Source organism: Myodes glareolus, chromosome 1 (assembly GCF_982192425.1).
Source record: "Myodes glareolus chromosome 1, mMyoGla1.1, whole genome shotgun sequence".
In the NCBI taxonomy this organism is placed as follows: Eukaryota; Metazoa; Chordata; class Mammalia; order Rodentia; family Cricetidae; genus Myodes; species Myodes glareolus.
In genome coordinates, this window is record NC_142026.1 from 111,220,177 (window position 1) to 111,240,451 (window position 20,275).

Sequence of the window (20,275 nt, forward strand, 5' to 3'; positions counted from 1 at the left end):
TTATTTTCTGTGACCTAATAATTTCCCCTTGGTGGGGATATAATATTTTCTTAATTTATTCTTCTATTGTTTGGTAAGCAGCTTGATCCTAAACTAGCCTGTTGTGAATAGAGCAGCCACAGACATGAGTATGCATGCTGACTTTGGGTACACTGTAAAGAATGATGCGACTGTGCCACATGGTAGTGGCTACAGATGAGTAGGTACTAGAAAGGGGAAAGCCAGGGCTCGACAGCACAGCAAACACAGAGATGGTCATGTGCAGGCACAGCAAAATGTCTCTTCAATGTTTTTATACTCCTCTACACTTACACTAAACAATCTAAACTCAAAAAGGTTTAACTTGATCCTTGCCTTTAGACTAACTCAATGAAAGCCTATTGCTGAGGCAGGATATAACTAAGAGATATCCTCAATGACTGTAACATTCCTGTCCAAATGTGAGTCCCTCTGTTATTTGCAAAAACATTTTCAATAAATAAGTCTGCAAAAAGTCAAATCAAGATTTGAGAGAAGTTTCGCTTCTGTGGGGTTTAACATTCAAATACTAAGAGCACAATTCTCATGCCAACTTTGGGATTTTTGGTGAACATAAGTTTTCCTTCTCATTTTTGCACTTTAACATTAGTTTATAGGTCATTGGCTCCTGAAACCCATTATTAAAACTCTAATAACTTGGCCAGGTGGTGGTGGCGGCACATGCCTTTAATTCCAGTACTCAGGAGGCAGAGGCAGGCAATTTCGGTGAGTTTGAGACCAGCCTGGTCTACAGAGCAAGTTCCAGGACAGGCTTCAAAGCTACAGAAAAACCCTTTCTCTAAAAACCAAAAAAACAAAAAATAAAAAATAAACCTCCAATAACTTATAATCATCCAAGTGACAGAAAGTACAAACCATTCCTTATTAGAGAAGAATGTAGTACTGATGGTCCGTGGCCAAAGTATAGCCAAAATTAAGGCATTTAATGAGAGGAAATAGAAAGGTTTATGCCCTATCTTTATGGATTAGATTCTAATGCAGTGGTTCTCAATCTTCCTAATGTTTTGACACTTTAATCTAGTTCCTCATGTGTGGAGACTCCCCCGTGTTAAAATTACTTTGTTACTACTTCAGAACTGTAATTTTGCTACTCGTACAAATTTTAATGTAAATATTTGATATGCAGGAAATCTGATATGTGACTCCCGTAAAAAGGTAGTTGGAATCCCAAAGGGGCCGACACTCACAGGATGAAAACCCCTGGATTAGAGGCTGGAGGCAACCAAACCCCTGAAAGATCAAAATACCAAGCTTTATACAACCTGCAGTAAGCACTGAGCACACAACTACCTGTGCAATTCCCTGAGCTCATGGGTAATTTACCAGTTCACCACATAATCTATGTGTACTTTATAAATGTTTCTGTTTGCAGTTCCTGCCTAAGGAATTCTTAGACATGGGTGTAAAACTGTAAGAAATTATGCTTGCTCCAACTATAAGTTTTCTGCAGCCAATCTTCTCTCTCCCCCTTTTGGTAAAGCCTCAACTGTTACTCTCCGTGAAAGTAAATTTGGATTTCTTTCAATTTCAGTTTAAAACTTCAGGCCCTGAGTATCGCCACCCTTTCTTTATTCCAATGGGTGATAAGCAACAGCACATAGTGTTTGGTTTGAGGAAGATAAACGTCTTTCTTCATGTTCAGCCTACTATAGCCTTTTCTGTTTCCATCCCAAAGGGAGGAGCAAAGGGTAGATTAAAAGGGATGAGTTACTTTTATAAGCAATTTCGTCTGCTCTTAGCCTTCACTAGCCCATCTCCGTGTTTCAAGCCTCTAATCATGATGGCCTAATCTTAAATACTCTATGTGAAGCATAATAACCCCCAATTACAAATGGTTTGCATTAAGCTATCTTCCCTGGCTACAGTTCTCGTGTGGAATTTGTGCAAGATGCTCTTCACCTTCCGTGACCTCTCTGTGCCATGTGGAACTCACACTTCCTTGTTACATGGCAGAGAGGGCTAGTGTAGACTTCTCCCAATCACTCAGATTACCTCCCCATTTTTTTCTTCTTTCTGCTCTAAGTCTAAGCAAACACAGTGCTAGTTAAGGAATATTAGTAAATAAGGAGGCGTAAGTAGGAACTAAAGCTTGAACCCTCTCGTCGGTACCCTCTTCAGACACAGCAGTTCTGTAGACATCACGACCTAATGAAAATCCTGTGAAGTTTACTGTCATGAGAAGACCACCAGCAGGAACTGTGAGAGATCCACTGGAAAATCTTACCACACGTCCTGGGGTTGGGGTTGGGGGCACAGGATTCTCCCAATGCAATTGGGTGCGAGCCATATCACATGTAGAGACCACACTCATACCACCCCTGATACCATCACCCCACATGACTGCTAGACATGGGGAATATTATTTTTCGAGCACCAATATTCTCTTTGTTTCATCTTTCTTGATTTTGGACAGGGAGTGGGTTTATAAAGAGAGGGAGTAGAGAGGCTGAAATATAAACGACACCATTCTCTGGTCTAAACTTGGTGGTATGGGTGGGAAAGACAATGTGCTTAATTGCACATGAGTTTTAAATTATATTTTGGATAAACTTTTAAATCTATAGATTAAGTATTAGACTGTAGAACCTATCTAGTGGATTTATCAAAGATGCTGGGAGAGCAAACAGACGAAATGATAAAGCCACTTTGTGTTTTCCGTAGACCAAGTTTAAACTAAAATAAAACTAGAGACACATTTGACTTGTCAGGTTTCATGATACAACTAGAAGTAAGAAGAATTTGGTAATTAAATTCTGTTCCTTTTTTGAATAACTTAAATATTCCATAGTATGCCATCACTTGTTTTGAGATATCTCATTTATTTAATGAATATAAATAACAACCGATAAGCAAATTGCTTCTTGGATACATTCTAAATTCCTATATTTGGACTTAATTATTGAAATTTAACCTTATTGTAGTGTAATAGTCAACAACATGTAATCACTTGATTCCTGAGTTCATATTCAGAGTCCATATTCCAAAACCACAAGAGCAAGACACAGGCAGTAACCAACCAGAATCTACATTATTCTGAGGGTGGAGCAAGGTCCTGAAATGACATCAGCTTCCAGACCACGTGGCACCATGAGAAGTACGGAAGAAGGAGTAAGATCTCATGGGGACCCAAGATATAGATGTTTTCTAATAAGTAATGGGGCAATTCCACATTTCAGTAATCGAACGGTTGAATCACGTGTATACTACCTAAACATTGCAATGACCAAATGCAAAGTTTCATTTACATTATTCCTAAATTCTCACTGACATGCTCTAAGACATACTTAAAACATGAAAGTCAGAAGTGGTCAAATTAATGGGAAAAATGAAATAACACACACACACACACATACATGTATACATACTCCCACACACATAATACATATATATATGAATCACTCTACACACATATAAATACGAACATGTATATGTACATAAGAGCACAGGTATAAATATGGGCTTTAATTACAGTTTTCTTGAGGAAAATCATATTTTCTCTTGATAATTATGTGAAACTTACATGTTTCATAATTTTTGCTCTAATCAACTTGGTCTACTTCTTCTTTGTGATGGGAGTAACATTTAGGAGCACACAACTTGCTCTCTGAATGTAGCATGAGGGCCGGCTTGTTGGGGTTTCTGTCCCGCCCGGTACCCCACAGCCGGCATACCCCAAAGAAAATCAATCACACAGAGATCCCTATAAGTTATAAAGCTGATTGGCCCCTTAGGTCAGGCTTCTTATTAGTCCTTGTAACTTATATTAATCCATTATCATTATCTATGTTAGCCATAATGGCTTGGTACCTTTTTCAGTGCGACAGCTTACATGCTGCCTCTTCGGTGGTCTGCGCAGGAGTGACAGAAGAACCTCTCTGCTTCCCAGAATTCTCCTGTTCTCATTGCATCACCTCTACTTCCTATCTGGTTTTCCCGCCTATACTGCCTGCCTAGCCAATCAGCGTTTTATTAAAATATGATTGACAGAATGCAGACAATTCTCCCGCATCATCTGAAACCTAGGTGGTGCATGTTCACATCTGGTTATGATGACTTTAGACGTGAGACTTGACCTCTTCTCACCTAAGTACACTCAAGACCAAAGGAAGTCTTACTTGCTCTACCAGATTACACTTAAGAATAAATGCGTTGTTGTAATTAAAACAGTTCACAGCACAGAATAAACGTCCCATAAACTCACACATAGACTTCAGCAACTGTACGTTCTCTCCCTGCTTTCTGCTTCCAGTTCTGGAGTCAGCATGTCTGCTACTGGGTTCCAAGCTGTCTCGTGTAGAAACCATAATAGATCTAGACTGCTTAGCCATAGAAGACACCTTCATGGTCACATGTAGTTTAAGCTTTATTGTGTGCTTAGAATTGGAATGATTACTGCTTGGAAAATTTTTCCCAAATTCTATTGTGTTTAAATATGCTATGTTTCAAACTCCCTAAATTGATGCAGGTTGACACAGTCAATCTGAACTGAGTTTTTATTCTCACTTCTTCATTTCCCTGTCTGCTATGACACTTGCAGGGATCCAATCTGCTGGGATAAAATACCGTAACCAAAGCAACTTTGGGAGGAAATGGTTTATTTCAGCCTATATTACACTACCAGGTAGCAACCCATCACTGAGGGAAGTCAGGACAGGAATTCAAACAAGGCAGGAACCCAGAGGTCAGAGGTGATGCTGAGGCCAGGGAGGAGTGCTGCTTACTGGCTAGATCAACATGGCTTGCTCAGTCTGATTTCTTATAGAACCCAGGACCACCAGTCCATGGGTAGAACCACTCACAATGGGCTGGGCCATTCCCCATCAATTACTAATTAAGAAAATGCCCTGCAGTCAGAGCATATGGAGGCATTTTCTCAAATGAGGTTCTATCCTTGTAAATAACTCTAGACATAAAAACTAGATAGCACAAAGGGTTACTAAAAAAGGAGTTGTTTCTTTGAAAATACTGAATTAAATATTAGAATTACTCTTGAATGCAGACATATTGGAGGAGGCCGCTTGTTTCATTTCCAGCTGCTCAGCCCCAAAATAATCACACAGAAACAATATTATTTAAATCACTGATTGGCCCATTAGCTCTATCTTGTTATTGGCTAATTCTTATATATTAATTTAACCCATCTCCACTAATCTGTGTATTGCCACGGGACAATGGTTTACCAGTAAAGTTTCAGCATGTCTGACTCTGGCAGCAGTTCCATGGTGTCTCCCTGACTCCACCCTTCTTTCTCCCAGCATTCAGCCTAGCTTTCCCCATCTACCTATGTTCTGTCTTGCTATAGGTCCAAAGCAGTATCTTTACTTATTAATGGTAATCGCAGCACACAGAGGGGAATCCCACATCACAGACATTTACAGTACGCATCAATTACTGTAAAGCTTTTGTTTATGTACATAGTCACTCAAGTAAAGAAGGAATCCTGTTCTAAGGCTGCAGGGAAAGTCACCATTACTGAAACAACTGAAGTTTAAAAAAAAAAAAAAACTGCTGATGTTTAGTATCTGAACTGAAGAGCTATGAGCAGAGGACACTAAGGAGCCTGAGGAGCCTTTAGTCACCTGTCAATAACACAAAGACAGACTTCCTCAAATACATTAAAATAAGAAACAAATACAAAGAAAAGTGTGGTAGCTTAGCCTGTAACCACAACGTTCTGGAAGCAGAGGCAAGGAGATTACTTAGAGTTACAATATAGGTTAGTCTGAACTATAGAGAAATTGTCTCAAATAAAGATCAGATATAGTACCATCTCCAATGGAAATCTTTATCAATTAAAATATATATAATAAAAGACTGTAATCATTAATAATAAGTATCCATGGTGAAAGTCAATGTAGAAATTAGGAAAAAAATAGCAAGTAAGAACATTTCAATATGTATCCATAACTTTGGCAAATACCTTACATTTCTATTATTTGTATGGACTTTTTTCTTGCACATATGTCTGTACACCATGTGCTTGCCATACGTGCAGAGGCCAGAGTTACAGATGGGGCTAGAGTCATCAATAACGGTGAGATGTCATGGAATTTCTTCAGGAAGGGCAGCCAGTGCTCTGAACTGCAGAACTCTTGCCCCAGTGCCAAGGCTTGGCATTTTATAATTTCTTGTCTGAAACATGCTACTCTAGAATAAGGTATGCAATTTGTTTGTCCTCTGCTGTACAGTGCCCTCTACATTATTATTAACCTAGCCATCTGTAAAACACCTAGTTGACATTATCCAGGATATTTTTTATGGTACATTCAGACTTTTGGTGGGCTTTAGAAATACATCAGTGGATCCTTATGAAAATGTGTTTTTCAGACTCAGGGTTTATAACATGAGAAGGCTGGGTCTGCTTGTTGGGGTTTCTGCCCCGTCCTGAACCCCAGCTGTTCAGTCCCAGAGAAAAATCACACTGCAATCTCTATAAGTTATAATGCTGACTGGCCTTTTAGGTCAGGCTTCTTATTAACTAACTCTCACATCTTGATTAACCCATTATTCTGATCTATTTTAGCCATGTGGCTCAGTACCTTTTTCAGTGGGGCAGCTTACATCCTGCTGCTTCAGTGATCTGGGCAGGAGTGGGAGAAATCAACTTCCTCCTCCCCAGAATTCTCCTGCTCTCTTTGCATCATTTCCACTTCCTGTCTGGTTTTCTCGCCTACACCTCCTGCCTGGCCAATCAGTGTTTATTTAAAACATGATTGACAGATTACAGACAATTCTCCCACACCCACTTCCCCCTCTTTTTTTAAAAAAACAAAGGAAAATAGGGAATGTGGGCATAGTATTCCAGGCTACTTCCAGCTGGTTGGGGGCGCTGATAATCTTATGGGGACCTAAAATAAAAAATTATCATCAAGTCCTGATCGTAGTATCCTGTGAGTCTTGATCATCTCAGGCAGCAGTCTTGAACCTGTTCTGGATGAAGAACTCTGATATCGGGCCATCTGTTCCTACCGGAGATTGCTCAGGTGGTCTCCCTTTGTCAAAGATGATTTTTCTTAACTCTGAATAAATCCAGAGCCTCTCATTTTCTGTGGAAACAAAAGTAAACATACCTTTTTCCAAAGTAACATACCTTTTGACTTCAATTTTGAAGCCAAGGTATTTTCAAAATACCTATCTTGGATTAATTCTGCAGCATTTATAAGCAAATATCTTTTAGCAGCTGTTGCTCCTTCCTCAGCATTCAAACGATTTAAAGAGAGCATAATAGCATACAGTATCGAGATTCTCTGTATATTTTCCATCTTTATGCAGCTTTATTTTAACCTCTATTTCTTTTATTTTTACTTTTAACTTTTGGCTTTTTGAGACAGGTTCTCTGCATATCTTTGTCCTGTAATAACTCTGTAGACCAGGCTATCTTTGAACTCCCAGAGATCCGTCTGTCTCTGCCTCCCCAGTGATGGGATTAAAGATGTGTATCACCACACCCAACTACTCTCTTTCTTTTTTTATTTTTAAGGACTTTAAACCATTCAGAGGTTTTTGGTTTTTTGGGGTTTTTTTGTTTTTTTTTTTGAATCTCTCTTTACTGTATCTCTCTCTCTCTCTTTCTGACCATGTGGGTCTTTAATTTGCTAAGGAATATGGAGAAAACAACAGTCAAAAGCTCTTAAGGCTTTCAAGGTCCTTGCCAGGAAGCAAGCTGCAACATTGTACCCACAGTCCAGACTGCCTGCTTGAAAGAGTCAGAGTTTTCCCTGGCAGCACGACCCAGAAAGCTGGCATTTTAAAACAGCATAGCGTTTTTTTCTGCTACGGCTGAAAACTGAAATGCTTTACTCTAGTCTTTCCCAAGCTCTCTCAGGCTTTCTGTGGATGCAGTTATCCACGTGGGCACCATTCTGTAACATGTAGGTCCCTGCTTGTTTGTTTTTTCTGTCCCCGCCTGGTACCCCACAACCGGCAGGCCCCAGAGAAAATCAACCACACTGAAATCTCTGTAAGTTACAAAGCTGATTGGCCTTTTAGGTCAGGCTTCTTATTAACTAACTCTCACATCTTGATTAACCCATTATTCTGATCTATTTTAGCCATGTGGCTCAGTAACTTTTTCAGTTGGGCAGCTCACATCCTGCAGCTTCAGTGGTCTGGGCAAGAGTGGGAGAAATCAACTTCCTCCTCCCCAGAATTCTCCTGCTCTTTTGCATCATTTCCACTTCCTGTCTGGTTTTCCCGCCTATACCTCCTGCCTGGCCAATCAGTGTTTATTTAAAACATGATTGACAGATTACAGAAAATTCTCCCGCAAGGGTGACTACATAGTTTGCCCTTTATCTTAGTGGTTTCTTCTTCTGAATACATTATTAATTTGACTAATGTATATTTTTAACACCTCTATAAATCTATAACAATCTAACAAGATAAGGGGAGAATAAGTTAATTTATAAATCCCATAGCAAAAAGAATAACCAAATCCTTGAATTCAACAAATAACAACTTGTAAAGCTTTTGGGCTGTGACCATTTCTCTATGGGTTTGTTCCCGAGAAGCAGATCACTGGACAGAAGTTACGACTTGTGACACGGCTTTTTCTCTCTGCAAACAATGGAGCAGGTGTTAGTTAATACATAAACTTCTTGTTTTATTTTTCCTGACCTCAAATATTACATTTTTAAAAGTATAAATCTGGGCCTCAGTGAGTAGAGAGTGACACATACTCCTTCTCTGAGGAAGATACAGCCCATAAGGGTCTCTTCATTTCATTTATGTTGTATTAGAAATATACTACTAAGATATTTGATGACTATATATTAAAAAATGAGGCTTAAAAAGTTTAACAAAAGCCAAGAATTTTAGAAAGGCAGGAAAAGGGGTTACGGTAAACAAAGCAATGCGAATCAGCACAAAACACAGGGGAAAATGGTTAGATCTACGGTCATCTGATGCCATTACAAATAAAGACTAAGTTTACATTTATTGAAAAAAAATCATAGGTAAATGTAAATATTTCGGTCAGAGCTGAAACATAATTCACTATACAGAATCAGATTAGGCCTTCAATCTTCCCGGTAATGTTCTGCTATGAATCTCTTGTCAATCCCCAATAAACCAAGAATCTACTCAGGAAACAAGTTGGTGGCAGAGGAATTCTCTCTCAAGATTCTGCCAGTGACAATCAGTTTGATGGCTTTTCGAAACCAAGGATAAAAGAAAGCATAAATCAAAGGGTTCATGGCTGAGTTGTAGTAAGCGATCCACACTAGGATTTCATACACATACTTGGGAGTGATGAACCCTAGGAAGGCATCAATGATGGAGTCAATGAAGTATGGCAGCCAAGACAGGAAAAAGGCTGCCACTGCGATCCCCAGGGTTTTGGCTGCTTTCCTCTCCCTCTTGGCCACTCTGTCCTTGTAGCTGTTTGATGCCTTGGCAGATGCACTTGCCAGGAGCAGATGCAGGACAGATTTCAGCCGTCAGGATTAATTTTTTTCTTTCTGTGAACATTCATGAGCTTCTCAACTTTCTGTTTTTCTGTAAAGCTAAACAGTATCTATAGTGTTCAATATACTCAATTAGCAGTGTGATGACAGCTGCTGGGCTCAGCCTCCAGACTACAGTGACACACTCAGAGATCCAGGACCTAACCTGGAAGGTTTATAACCAGGGAAGGTTTATAGCTCCCATCAGCAAGTGTGAGCACAACACATTTGCCTTTTCATGCCTGGTTTATTTTGTCAAATTTGCTGTCTTTCATTTCATCCATTTTCCTGCAAATGATAGAATCTCATTCTTAATAGTTGAACAGCACACCACTGTGGATGTGCATTTGTTAATAGACACTTTGGTCAATTCAATATTATGGCTTTTGAGAATAGAGCTGTAAAGAATATGGGAACCCAGGTGTTTGTTTTGTTTGTTGGCTTCATTTTCTAAGGCATACTCCTAGGCTCTGTATAGCCAGATCATACCTTAGTTCCATTCTTCAGGGTTTTTTTTTTCAGCTTTTATTTAATCACATATATTTTTTGGTCTGTCTGTTTCTTTTGGTGGGAGCCTGACTTGTGCATTTGCTGTGGAGTGTATGGCAGTCCGAGGCAACCCTCAGGAGAAGTTCTCTCCTTCCACCGTGCGGATCCCTGGCATCGTTCTCAACTGTCTGGCTTGCTAAACACATTTAGTCCCATTCATTAGCTTTTAAAGAGATTTCTCACTGATTCCCATGACTCTTACAGTCTATTTTCTCACCAAGCGTTTGTAAGGATCCACTTTTCTCTACAGTTTTTCCAGCATTAGTTATTTTATTTTATTATTATTTTCTTTCTTTTTTGTACTAACCATTCTCCTTGGGTAACAGGTTTCTCATTTAGCTGTGGTTTGAACTACCCTGATGTTTCAGAATGTGCACTTTTCTTGGGTAATTATTAGCCATTTATATTTAAACTTCTGAGAAATATCAGTTCAGTTCACTCATTGATTGATTGATTACTTGTTTCTCTTTCTTTCTTTCTCTCTCTCTCTCTCCCTCTCTCCCTCCCTTCCTCCCTCGCTCCCTCCCTCCCTTCCTTCTTTCCTTTAAGCCAAATGTGCCACAACATCTGGCTTAAACCATTTCTTTTAAAGATTTATTTCATTTTTAGTTTTGTGTGTTTTCCTTTGGTGTATCTGAATGCTCTGAAAAGATGGCCTAAAGAAGGGAGCTATGAGACAAAGGAGATATCAAAATCAAAGTTACAATGTCTAATGGGCTAAATGAAGAGAAAAAAATCAATCTGTAAAATAAAACAAAATAAAAATTGTGTGACGCAGGGTAAAATTTCTGACTGGGGCTGCACGTGATGAACAATAGCTTGTCTGCACTCCAACCCTGACACAGGCAGCAAAGAAGGGAAGCTCAAGGGACACAGAACAAAAATGGCTGAGATAGTTGGGGAATTAGCAAGGAAAGGGACATGCTGAGCTGAGTGGGGGTGCCGTCAAAGATTCTTACTCTGTAGCATCTGCTCTCCCTGGAACCCACAAAAACTAAGCAGAAAATGGTGTTTTAATGGTCCACTTTCAAGTAGTAATTGAGAGCTTACTAAATTATATTAAGGCACCTGTCAAAAATACTACACCTAGCCAGCTGGACTGGGAGTGTTGGAGCATGTGTTCAAAATGGACACTCTGAACGTGGCTGACAATGAAGACTGACTGAGAAGTCAAGGACAATGGCACTGGATTTTTATTCTACTGCATGGACTGACTTCATGGGAGCCTGGTTTGTTTGGATGCTCACCTTTATAGACCTGGATGGAGGGGGGAGGACCTTGGACTTCCCACGGGGCAGGGAACCCTGACTGCTCTTAAGACTAGAGAGGGAGGGAGAGGGAGGGAAAAGGGAGGCGGAGAGGAGGTGGAAATTTTTAATAAATAAAAAAATTTAAAAAAAACTGCACCTATGCTTAGCTTGGCTTAAGAAAACCGAATCTCGAACAAAATATTAACATTACAAAATATAAACAGATTTTGGGGTACTTGTCATAGAAATGTAAAGTAAGAAAATGAATAATTGTTTAAAATTATGACCTGTATAAATTGCACATCATCCCTGAGATGTATAGTAAAAGCTATGGCATCTAAAATTCATAAAGTTAAAACTAAACAATGCTCCTAAAATCCTAATCTGTAGGCAAAGTATCTCCAATAATAAAATGGAGAGTTTGTAACTAAACAGAGTGAAAAATTGTTTATCATTATATTTACGGTGTCCACATGTAAATGTGGAATGTCCACATGTGTGCATGTAGAAGCCTGTAGGAATGTCCACATGTGTGCATGTGCATGTAGAAGCCTGTAGGAATGTCCACATGTGTGCATGTGCATGTGGAAGCCTGTAGGAATGTCCACATGTGTGCATGTGCATGTAGAACCCTGTAGGAATGTCCACATGTATGCATGTGCATGTGGAAGCCTGTAGGAATGTCCACATGTATGCATGTGCATGTGGAAGCCTGTAGGTGACACTGAGAGTCTTTTCCAGGTCCTCTCTCTTTCTTCTTTGAGGGACGTCTTTCAGTTGAACCCATAGTTTTCAATGCTACCATTCTACTAGCCCACTTGCTATGGGAATCAACTGTGACTTCCTTCTGAGCTCTGGAATTACAGGTGGGCAGCCATGTCTACCAGGCATTTATTAGGCTTCTGAGGATCCAAGCTCACACCCTGACATGTGTACTGCCAGCACTTTGTATACTGGGCCACTTCCTGCCACTTCTTCCACATTTGATTAATACATTACATTTCCAAAGAATCCATTAAACCAAACTAAGGACACGGAGAAGAAACTTCTATTTGTTGTAATCGCCTTTTGCTGCTTTCCCTGACCTCACTTTCCCAATTCAGAAATATTAAAGTTAACCTGAAGAACAACTAGGGGTTTCAAAATTCTGCACCACATTTCTCTAAGACAGATCAATGCCTGAAGGGAGAAAAAAAAAAAAAAACCTTTATGAAGGGATTTTTATACCTTTCAACATGAGGTCTATTGATAAAATTTCTCACGAGGGGAAAAGCGAGCTCAAATAATTGAACAAAGCATCAAATTCCATGCAAAGTTCTGTTCCGGCAGCTAACACATTCACCTACATCATACATAAAGGTCAGCTGCCACCAGCAAATTAAAAGGACGAAAGTTTGGTTGTGGCATAAACAACATACTTACTAACAAGCTGCTACCTGCCTACCCTTACACCATGGGGATTCAATCCGAGGGACATGGGACAAGCTCTATTTGGCATCATTAGACTGCTTTCCTGAGGGTTAAAAGTGCTAAGGGCATTGCCATAGGCTAATCAAAACAATGGGATTGCTAATAAAAGGTGGAATTTAAATGTGTGTCACAGAATAGACTCATGCTTTGAGATGTGAGAATAGATTAAGCAGAGAAAATATTTAAAATAGACTTAAAGAGAATTCGTGTAATAGGGAAGGTTGACTCTGAATTAGGAAGGAGATAATTTTAGAGAATGAAAATCTGAATTGATGTCAAAACCTGGTGCATATATGTGCAGGAAAACAGAAACTGTGACAACTATAAGCTCTGAATTTTTTCTGAGGATTTTTAGAATAGCATAAATGGCTACAGATGATTACAGTTTTGACTGGGATCAAGTCAGAATCATGAGTGAAGCTCCAGTGCCTCCCACAACTGTGCTGCTGTGCTATGAGAACCTGAACGGATCCTGTGTCAGGAGCCCATACTCCCCAGGTCCTCGCCTCATCCTCTATGCAGTCTTTGGCTTTGGAGCTCTGCTGGCTGTGTGTGGAAACCTCCTGGTGATGATGTCAATTCTCCATTTCAGGCAACTGCACTCCCCTGCCAACTTTCTGATAGCATCCCTGGCCTGTGCTGACTTCTTGGTGGGATTGACCGTGATGCCCTTCAGCACAGTGAGGTCTGTGGAGAGCTGCTGGTACTTTGGGGACACTTATTGTAAATTTCACTCTTGTTTTGAAGGATCATTCTGTTATTCTTCTATCTTCCACTTGTGCTTCATCTCTGTGGATAGATATATTGCTGTCAGTGACCCCCTCACCTACCCCACCAGGTTCACGGCTTCTGTTTCTGGCAAGTGCATCGCCTTCTCCTGGCTCCTGTCTATCACCTATAGCTTTTCTCTCCTTTACACAGGGGCAAATGAAGCTGGCCTGGAGGATCTAGTGACTGCCCTCACCTGTGTGGGTGGCTGTCAAATCGCAGTGAATCAGAGCTGGGTCTTCATCAATTTTCTATTATTTTTTATCCCCACACTTGTAATGATAACTGTCTACTCTAAGATCTTCCTCATTGCTAAACAGCAGGCTCAGAAGATTGAGAGAATGAGCGACCAGACTGCCAAGGCATCAGACAGCTACAAAGACAGAGTGGCCAGGAGGGAGAGGAAAGCAGCCAAAACCCTGGGGATCGCAGTGGCAGCTTTTCTCCTGTCTTGGCTGCCATACTTCATTGACTCCATCATTGATGCCTTCCTAGGGTTCATCACTCCCACGTATGTGTATGAAATCCTAGTGTGGATCGCTTACTACAACTCAGCCATGAACCCTTTGATTTATGCTTTCTTTTATCCTTGGTTTCGAAAAGCCATCAAACTGATTGTCACTGGCAGAATCTTGAGAGAGAATTCCTCAGCCACCAACTTGTTTCCTGAGTAGATTCTTGATTCATTTGGGGATTGACAAGAGTTTAACAGAAAAGCATCATGGGGGAGCTGAGTGCCCTGAAATGCTCCTGTAAAGTGATGAATTATATGTCAGCTGGGGCACGAACACATAAATTCAGCTACAATTGTTCCCTGATTAATATAACCCTGAATTTCAATTGTAAAGGTTTTAACAGGACAGAATCCCAAAAATGAGGGGATTCTGGCACATTCTGCCTTTTATCATTGTGTTTTTACTCTGCTTAGTTCTTAGTTTCCCTCTATTTCATGGATTAGTAAGCCTCTCCCTGTAGTATTCTTGAGAAAACTTTGTGTATGTGTGTATGTATGTTGTGTGTGTGCATATATATGAAGATATATTCTATTTCTATCATATCTCTATGTTTTTAATCAAATATGTACACATATGTATGTATTCTAAACTATGGAATTTCTACATTCATGTTAGTTCAACCCCTGGGCATAGCACATCTTCATTCTTCTGTATATTTAAAATAAAATGTAAACGCAAAAGAGGAATGTAAGTATAAGATGAAAACATAGATGCACAGTGTTATTCAGAATTGTAAGTCACAAAGTGCAGTCTCAGTCATGAAAGTTATTATTAATAATGCTAGTTCAATTGCTGGCAATTATAAAGAAAACTGACTGCATAACGAATAACCTCCATTCACAAAGCTTCAATCCGGAAAGAAGCGCTCACATCCTCAGAGTCAAAGGATGTGAGGTTACTGCTAAATGTTCTCTACCTCCCAACCAGACTAGCACACTCAAGCTCATTGGTTCACCCTCAGAGTACACGAGATAACAAATCAGAAACTACACTCCTCGTTGGTACTAGTTTGCTATTTGCTATTTGGAAGAACAGTGTGGTCACGTTTGTGAATTGCATACCCCTTCCGTGGCTTATGTATTTGACAGCACCTTGGCAAGCTTTCTACGTAGGAAAGTTTAAGGCTAAAGCGATTCTGCGAGCCTTCTTGCATAGTAGCCCAGGTTTTAGGACCTGTCAATCGAGTGACATTCTGCTTTCAAATGAGTCACACATATTTGCTTACTTTCCCTGTTCATCTGCATGCCTCCAGCAAGGACCTTCCACTCTGTATGGAATGGAAGGATTAGTCAATGGATTTTTCCTGAATAAACATATTTTTCCTTTAAATTCAGGAATATTTTTATATCCATCTTTTAAATCCAGAAATCCAGAAGTATTTAAGAATGAGAATGTGCATGCTCACAGTAAGCGACTATGACTCAGTGACTAGGATCCTTATACACTGAGGTGGCTGTTAGACACTGGGGTGGTTGTACTGCAGATTAACCTGACATTTGAGTTGGAAACGTCATGGACATGAATTTCCTAGACCTTGTAAATGTAGGTTGTGTATTGTTAATTCAAGGGTGGCAAAAACATTAGCAAACCAAGACTTCTTTCCACATTCATTTTCCTTGTCAATCAACATGCCACTACGGCAAACACAAAATATTAGACACAAAAGCCTATTTAAGAGGATATGAGGCATCCTTTTCATATAGGATGTGGTTTTGATGTTGAGATTCCGTCTTGGAAAGGTGTATGGTATGTCAGACATGCTTCTGGACACTCACAAGGCCAAGAATAGTCTTTAGCAACAGCCAATGCTCCCCTCTGGTCACAGCACAACCTCTCCTTTCTAAGCATTTCCTTAGCTAGCATTATAAAATTGTACCAGCCTAGTTCTATAGATCCATGGCTATCTATTCTCTACTCTAATAAAATATAAAAAATATTATAATTATATTTATTCTTTATTTGCTTATAAAATACTTATTGTGTTTCTGTTATAATTGTTAGGAATATTTCCTAACATTAGCTCCCTGTCGATGCAAAATTCCCAATCAAGCTAAATCAAAATAAGCCAAATTTAAAAATATCCAGGTTTAATGGGAGTTCTGTGCTCTTGGGTGGCCCCAAGGGGGAACCGGGAAGCCGCGGAAACATGACCCCTGGAAGAAAGAAAGGGAGACCACATGTTCCTCTTTTGGGGTATCACTTAAAGACGCTAGGAAGTGGTCCTGACCCTATCCCCAGGGAGGGGTCAGGACCAGGCCTGGGGGCTGGGATTGATGCGAGGGGCAGGGGTCTATGCTTCCAACTTGACATTCCAGACTTTTCAGATATAGGGGTCACAGAAAATTGGAATGGTAATTATGACAAGCACTTAGGCGCTCTTTGGAAACAAAGGGCGAAGACTCAATTCTGGCTAATTCCTGCGGGCACAGGGCGGCGTGGGGAAGGGGAGAGCCAGGTATCCACGTTTAGCAAGAGGTGTGGCTGGAAATGCATCCCATGAACTGTCATCCCGGAGAAGGCAGGCAGCTGTTCCTTGGGGGATGGGGAGTGAGAAGGCAGGTGTCTAGTGGAAAAAATTATTATCACTAAAGATGAGTGTGCCAGAATGAGGAGCAGGTAGGCCCTTCATTGTGGCATCCTGAAAAACCAGAGGGTGGAAGGTCCTGTCTGCTGGACAGACCAAGTGTCTTGAGTAGGCGACCGTTTGAGCCTGGAGAAATGGTACCAGCATGGGTGTCCCAAGAGCTTGGCAGCTGAGGGGGTGGTGAGGTCCTGTCCATCGAGGTTCAAGAGACCTAGGAGTTAACTGTTTGAGGAATACTCTGTCCTCTGGGGAGAGCGGGGCAGGTTTAGGGGCATTAGGATCCACAGGTGTTGGGGCAGGGAGACAACTGTCAGCGTGTGAATGGAGAAGGGACCTTAAAAGGGAGAGGTAGGGTAGGTACCCTGCCAGTGGAGGAGTTTGAACTGGTAGGTGATGGTTAAAGAGAAAGGACCTGCCATAAAGGGCTCAGGCCCATAGGGGAACATGCAGTAGCCCTGAGGTGAGGGGTCAAGATAACCTGAATTCAGTGGAGAGTTTGGTTAGTTGTTGTTTGATGGGTCCCATTGTCCAGGAGATGTTGAGAGCTTCTGACACCAGCTCCATGACCCTGAGCCACCGCATCTGCTGTTTTTCTGAAGTCTGGAAACGCAGATAGGGCACAACCTCAGAGTAGGTGTAGTACAGTATCGCGCCACATGACCATTTAGGCCGCACTTGATAGAGCCCTGTGGTTGACTTCCCTTGTCCCCCTTCCTGTGACTTTAGGGCAGTTGCTAAGGCCTGGGCCTGTAGATTGTTGTAGCTTTGTCTGTCGGAAAGACTCAGCTGATTCCTCTCGGACATTAAAAACTTTAAAGGCCATTTTCATCAATTCCCGTATAGGAGTTTGGGGACCATCCTCACCTTTTTGTTAACTCTTTCCTAATATCTGGTACTGACTAAGGAAGCAGAATAATTAGTAGAAAAGGAACCTAGCCACTTTTCTACCTGAGAGAGATTTAGAAGAGAAAAGGGAGCAGGGGAGGGGCTAGCCCAGTGCACAGAGGGGGTCCAGGAGTAGACCGGTGAGGTAGGAGAGAAAGGGGGAGGTGGAAGTTGACCGTGAACCTCCAGATTGGGAAAGGGAGGGGAAAGAATGTTGCTCTGCAGGAGGGGGATTGGGAAGTACGGGCTTGAGGGAGTGGGGGAGGGGCCAGTGCCTCTGGTGCTGTGAGACACTGGCTACTAAGGGAAGGGGGCGGGGGGGGGGGGGGGTGGTGGCGAGAGCTCAGTGGCCAAAAACCATGGACATATATTTGTAAGCTCTGTTTATTTGTATCAGACAGGCTCAATTTTAAAAGATTTTTGTAAGAGGCTTATAGGGGCAACAACAGACCAGGCTTTGAACTGTAAATGCCCATTTGGAGTCTATGTCCAACCACGTGGCCTAAGTCCATTTCAGCACGTCCTCCAAATTGGCTCTTAGGTCCAAAAGATTGAATGCCCAGTGTCCCAGGACAGACAGATCTCCACCTCAGCCAAGCCCAATCTCGTGGAATTGACTGCAGCCTCGGACTCAAATTCCTGGCGTGAGCTCATGACTTCAGCAGGACTCCGAAAACAACAAAAATAAGTACAAATGGGTACCCCCAAAACCCTATAGCATATACAAAAAAAAGGGACTCACCAAGACGCAGCCGCTGTAGCCCAGAAGCCAGTTTTAAGCATGGCGTAGAGAGTTCAAACTGTAGACTAGGGGTCTTTCAACACGTGGCCTGCCAAGTGGAAAGGGTCTGCCCTAGCTCAGCGGAACCTCCAAAATGTTAGGAATATTTCCTAACATTAACTCCCTACTGAGGCAAAATTCCCAATCAAGCCAAATTTAAAAATATCCAGGTTTAATGGGAGATCTGCACTCTAGGGTGGCCCCAAGGGGGAAACAGGAAGCCATGGAAACAAGACACCCCCTCCCAGAAGAAAGAAAGGGAGACCATGTGTTCCTCTTTTGGGGGATCACTTAAATACCCTAGGGAGTGGTCCTGACCCAACCCCCAGGGAGGGGTCAGGACCTGGCCTGCTGGAATTTGGAGTCCAGACCAGGCCGGGGGCTGGGATAGATGCCAGTAGCCGGGGCCTATGCTCCCAACTTGACAATAATTATACCAAGTCTCTCTGAATTTTGAAAACATATCTGTTTTTTAGTGTGTGTGTGTGTGTGTGTGTGTGTGTGTGTGTGTGTGTGTGCACGTGAGTGGTGTATGCATGGGAGTACACAGCTGCACACACTCAGAAGGCAGGAAAGGGAACCCAGTGTTCTCCTTTGTCTCTATCAGTGTTGTCTTGAGATGAGAGCTCACACTGAACTAGAAGCTCACCATTTGGATTGATCTTGCTGAGGTGCCTGTTCTTAGGGTTCACCTGTCATTGCTTCCCAACACTGGTGTTGAAGACATGCATGTCCATGTAAAAGGTCTTTTGCATGGGTTCTGGAGGTTTGAGGTCAGGTCCTCGAGCTCTCAGAGCAAGAGCTCCTGTCTACTGGTTCTCTCCCTGGCCTGGAAACATTTCTTTATTTCCTTCTAATAGCCGATATAATGAAGATGAATTTCATCGTTTGATCTCTTTTCCAAGAAGTCTATGTGATTTTGTTATGCCCAGATCTGCGAAGTATCCTGTAGAAGGAGCAGCGGGCTGCGTCCTGCCTCCTGGCTCCCAGATAGCTTTACCTGAAATAATTACACAGAAACTGTATTCTTTTAAACACTGCCTGGCCCATTATCTGTAGCCTCTTATTGGCTAACTCTCACATCTTGATTAACCCATTTCTAATAATCTGTGTAGCACCACGAGATCGTGGCTTACCAGGAAAGATCCTAACCTGCATCTGTCTTGGAGAGGAGAGTCATAGCAACTACCTCACTGCCTTCTTCCTCCCAGCATTCTGCTCTGTTTACTCTGCCTATCTAAGCTGCTGTCCTATCAAAAAGGCCAAGGCAGTCTCTCTATTAACCAATGAAAGTATCATATGGACAGATGACCCTCCTCCATCATTTCCCCTTTTTCTGTTTAAACAAAAATGAAAGGCTTTAACTTTAACATAGTAAAATTACATATAACAAAACAGTTATCAAGCAAGAATTACAGTTATATTTATATCTATTTATCTTTTATCATAATTAAGGAAAACTATAACTATCTATTTATTCTTCAACTCCATCAAAGACTCCAGAAGGATATAATACTACCTAAGTAAGCAAGAAATAAGCAACTTCCAAAACTCTAGAAATGACAGAGACATCTTGCTGCCTGGACAGTCACCCAAAGTTCCTCTGTACCGTTGGGGCATCTATCTTCAGCCTACAGGCCCATAGTATCCAGCAGACATTTCCATGAAGCAGGAAATTTCAAAGGCAGTTCACTCACTATCTGCTGTGTCCTGCAGAATGTCTCACAGACTCTTTCATGAATCAGGAACCCCGAAAGATCATCTCACCTTTAGGCAAGTTCAGCAGTCCTCTCTCTGCGGGTTCTCTGTGTCCAGTTTATACAACAGTCCAGGCAAGAGCAGTTTCTTGCCCAAATGGCTAACCAACTCTATAAGGAGCCTCTTCGATGCCCATCTTCCTCTTGAAGTAGATTGGTGCTGCCAGGAGCAGACGTGTCTCATTGTCATGAAAAGCCCTAAGTTATTAAAACATTAAATGCCATGTTCTGTAG

The 20,275-nt window shown here is 41.4% G+C and overlaps 1 protein-coding gene across 1 annotated transcript; it reads left to right on the plus strand.

Moving 5' to 3' along the window:
* The first annotated feature begins 13,116 nt into the window (after positions 1-13,116).
* LOC148123552 (trace amine-associated receptor 7a-like) lies at positions 13,117-14,193 on the plus strand. Its single transcript, XM_087911409.1, has one exon. It carries the CDS (start codon positions 13,117-13,119, stop codon positions 14,191-14,193), a length of 1,077 nt encoding a protein of 358 aa, XP_087767535.1.
* Positions 14,194-20,275: the final 6,082 nt, after the last annotated feature.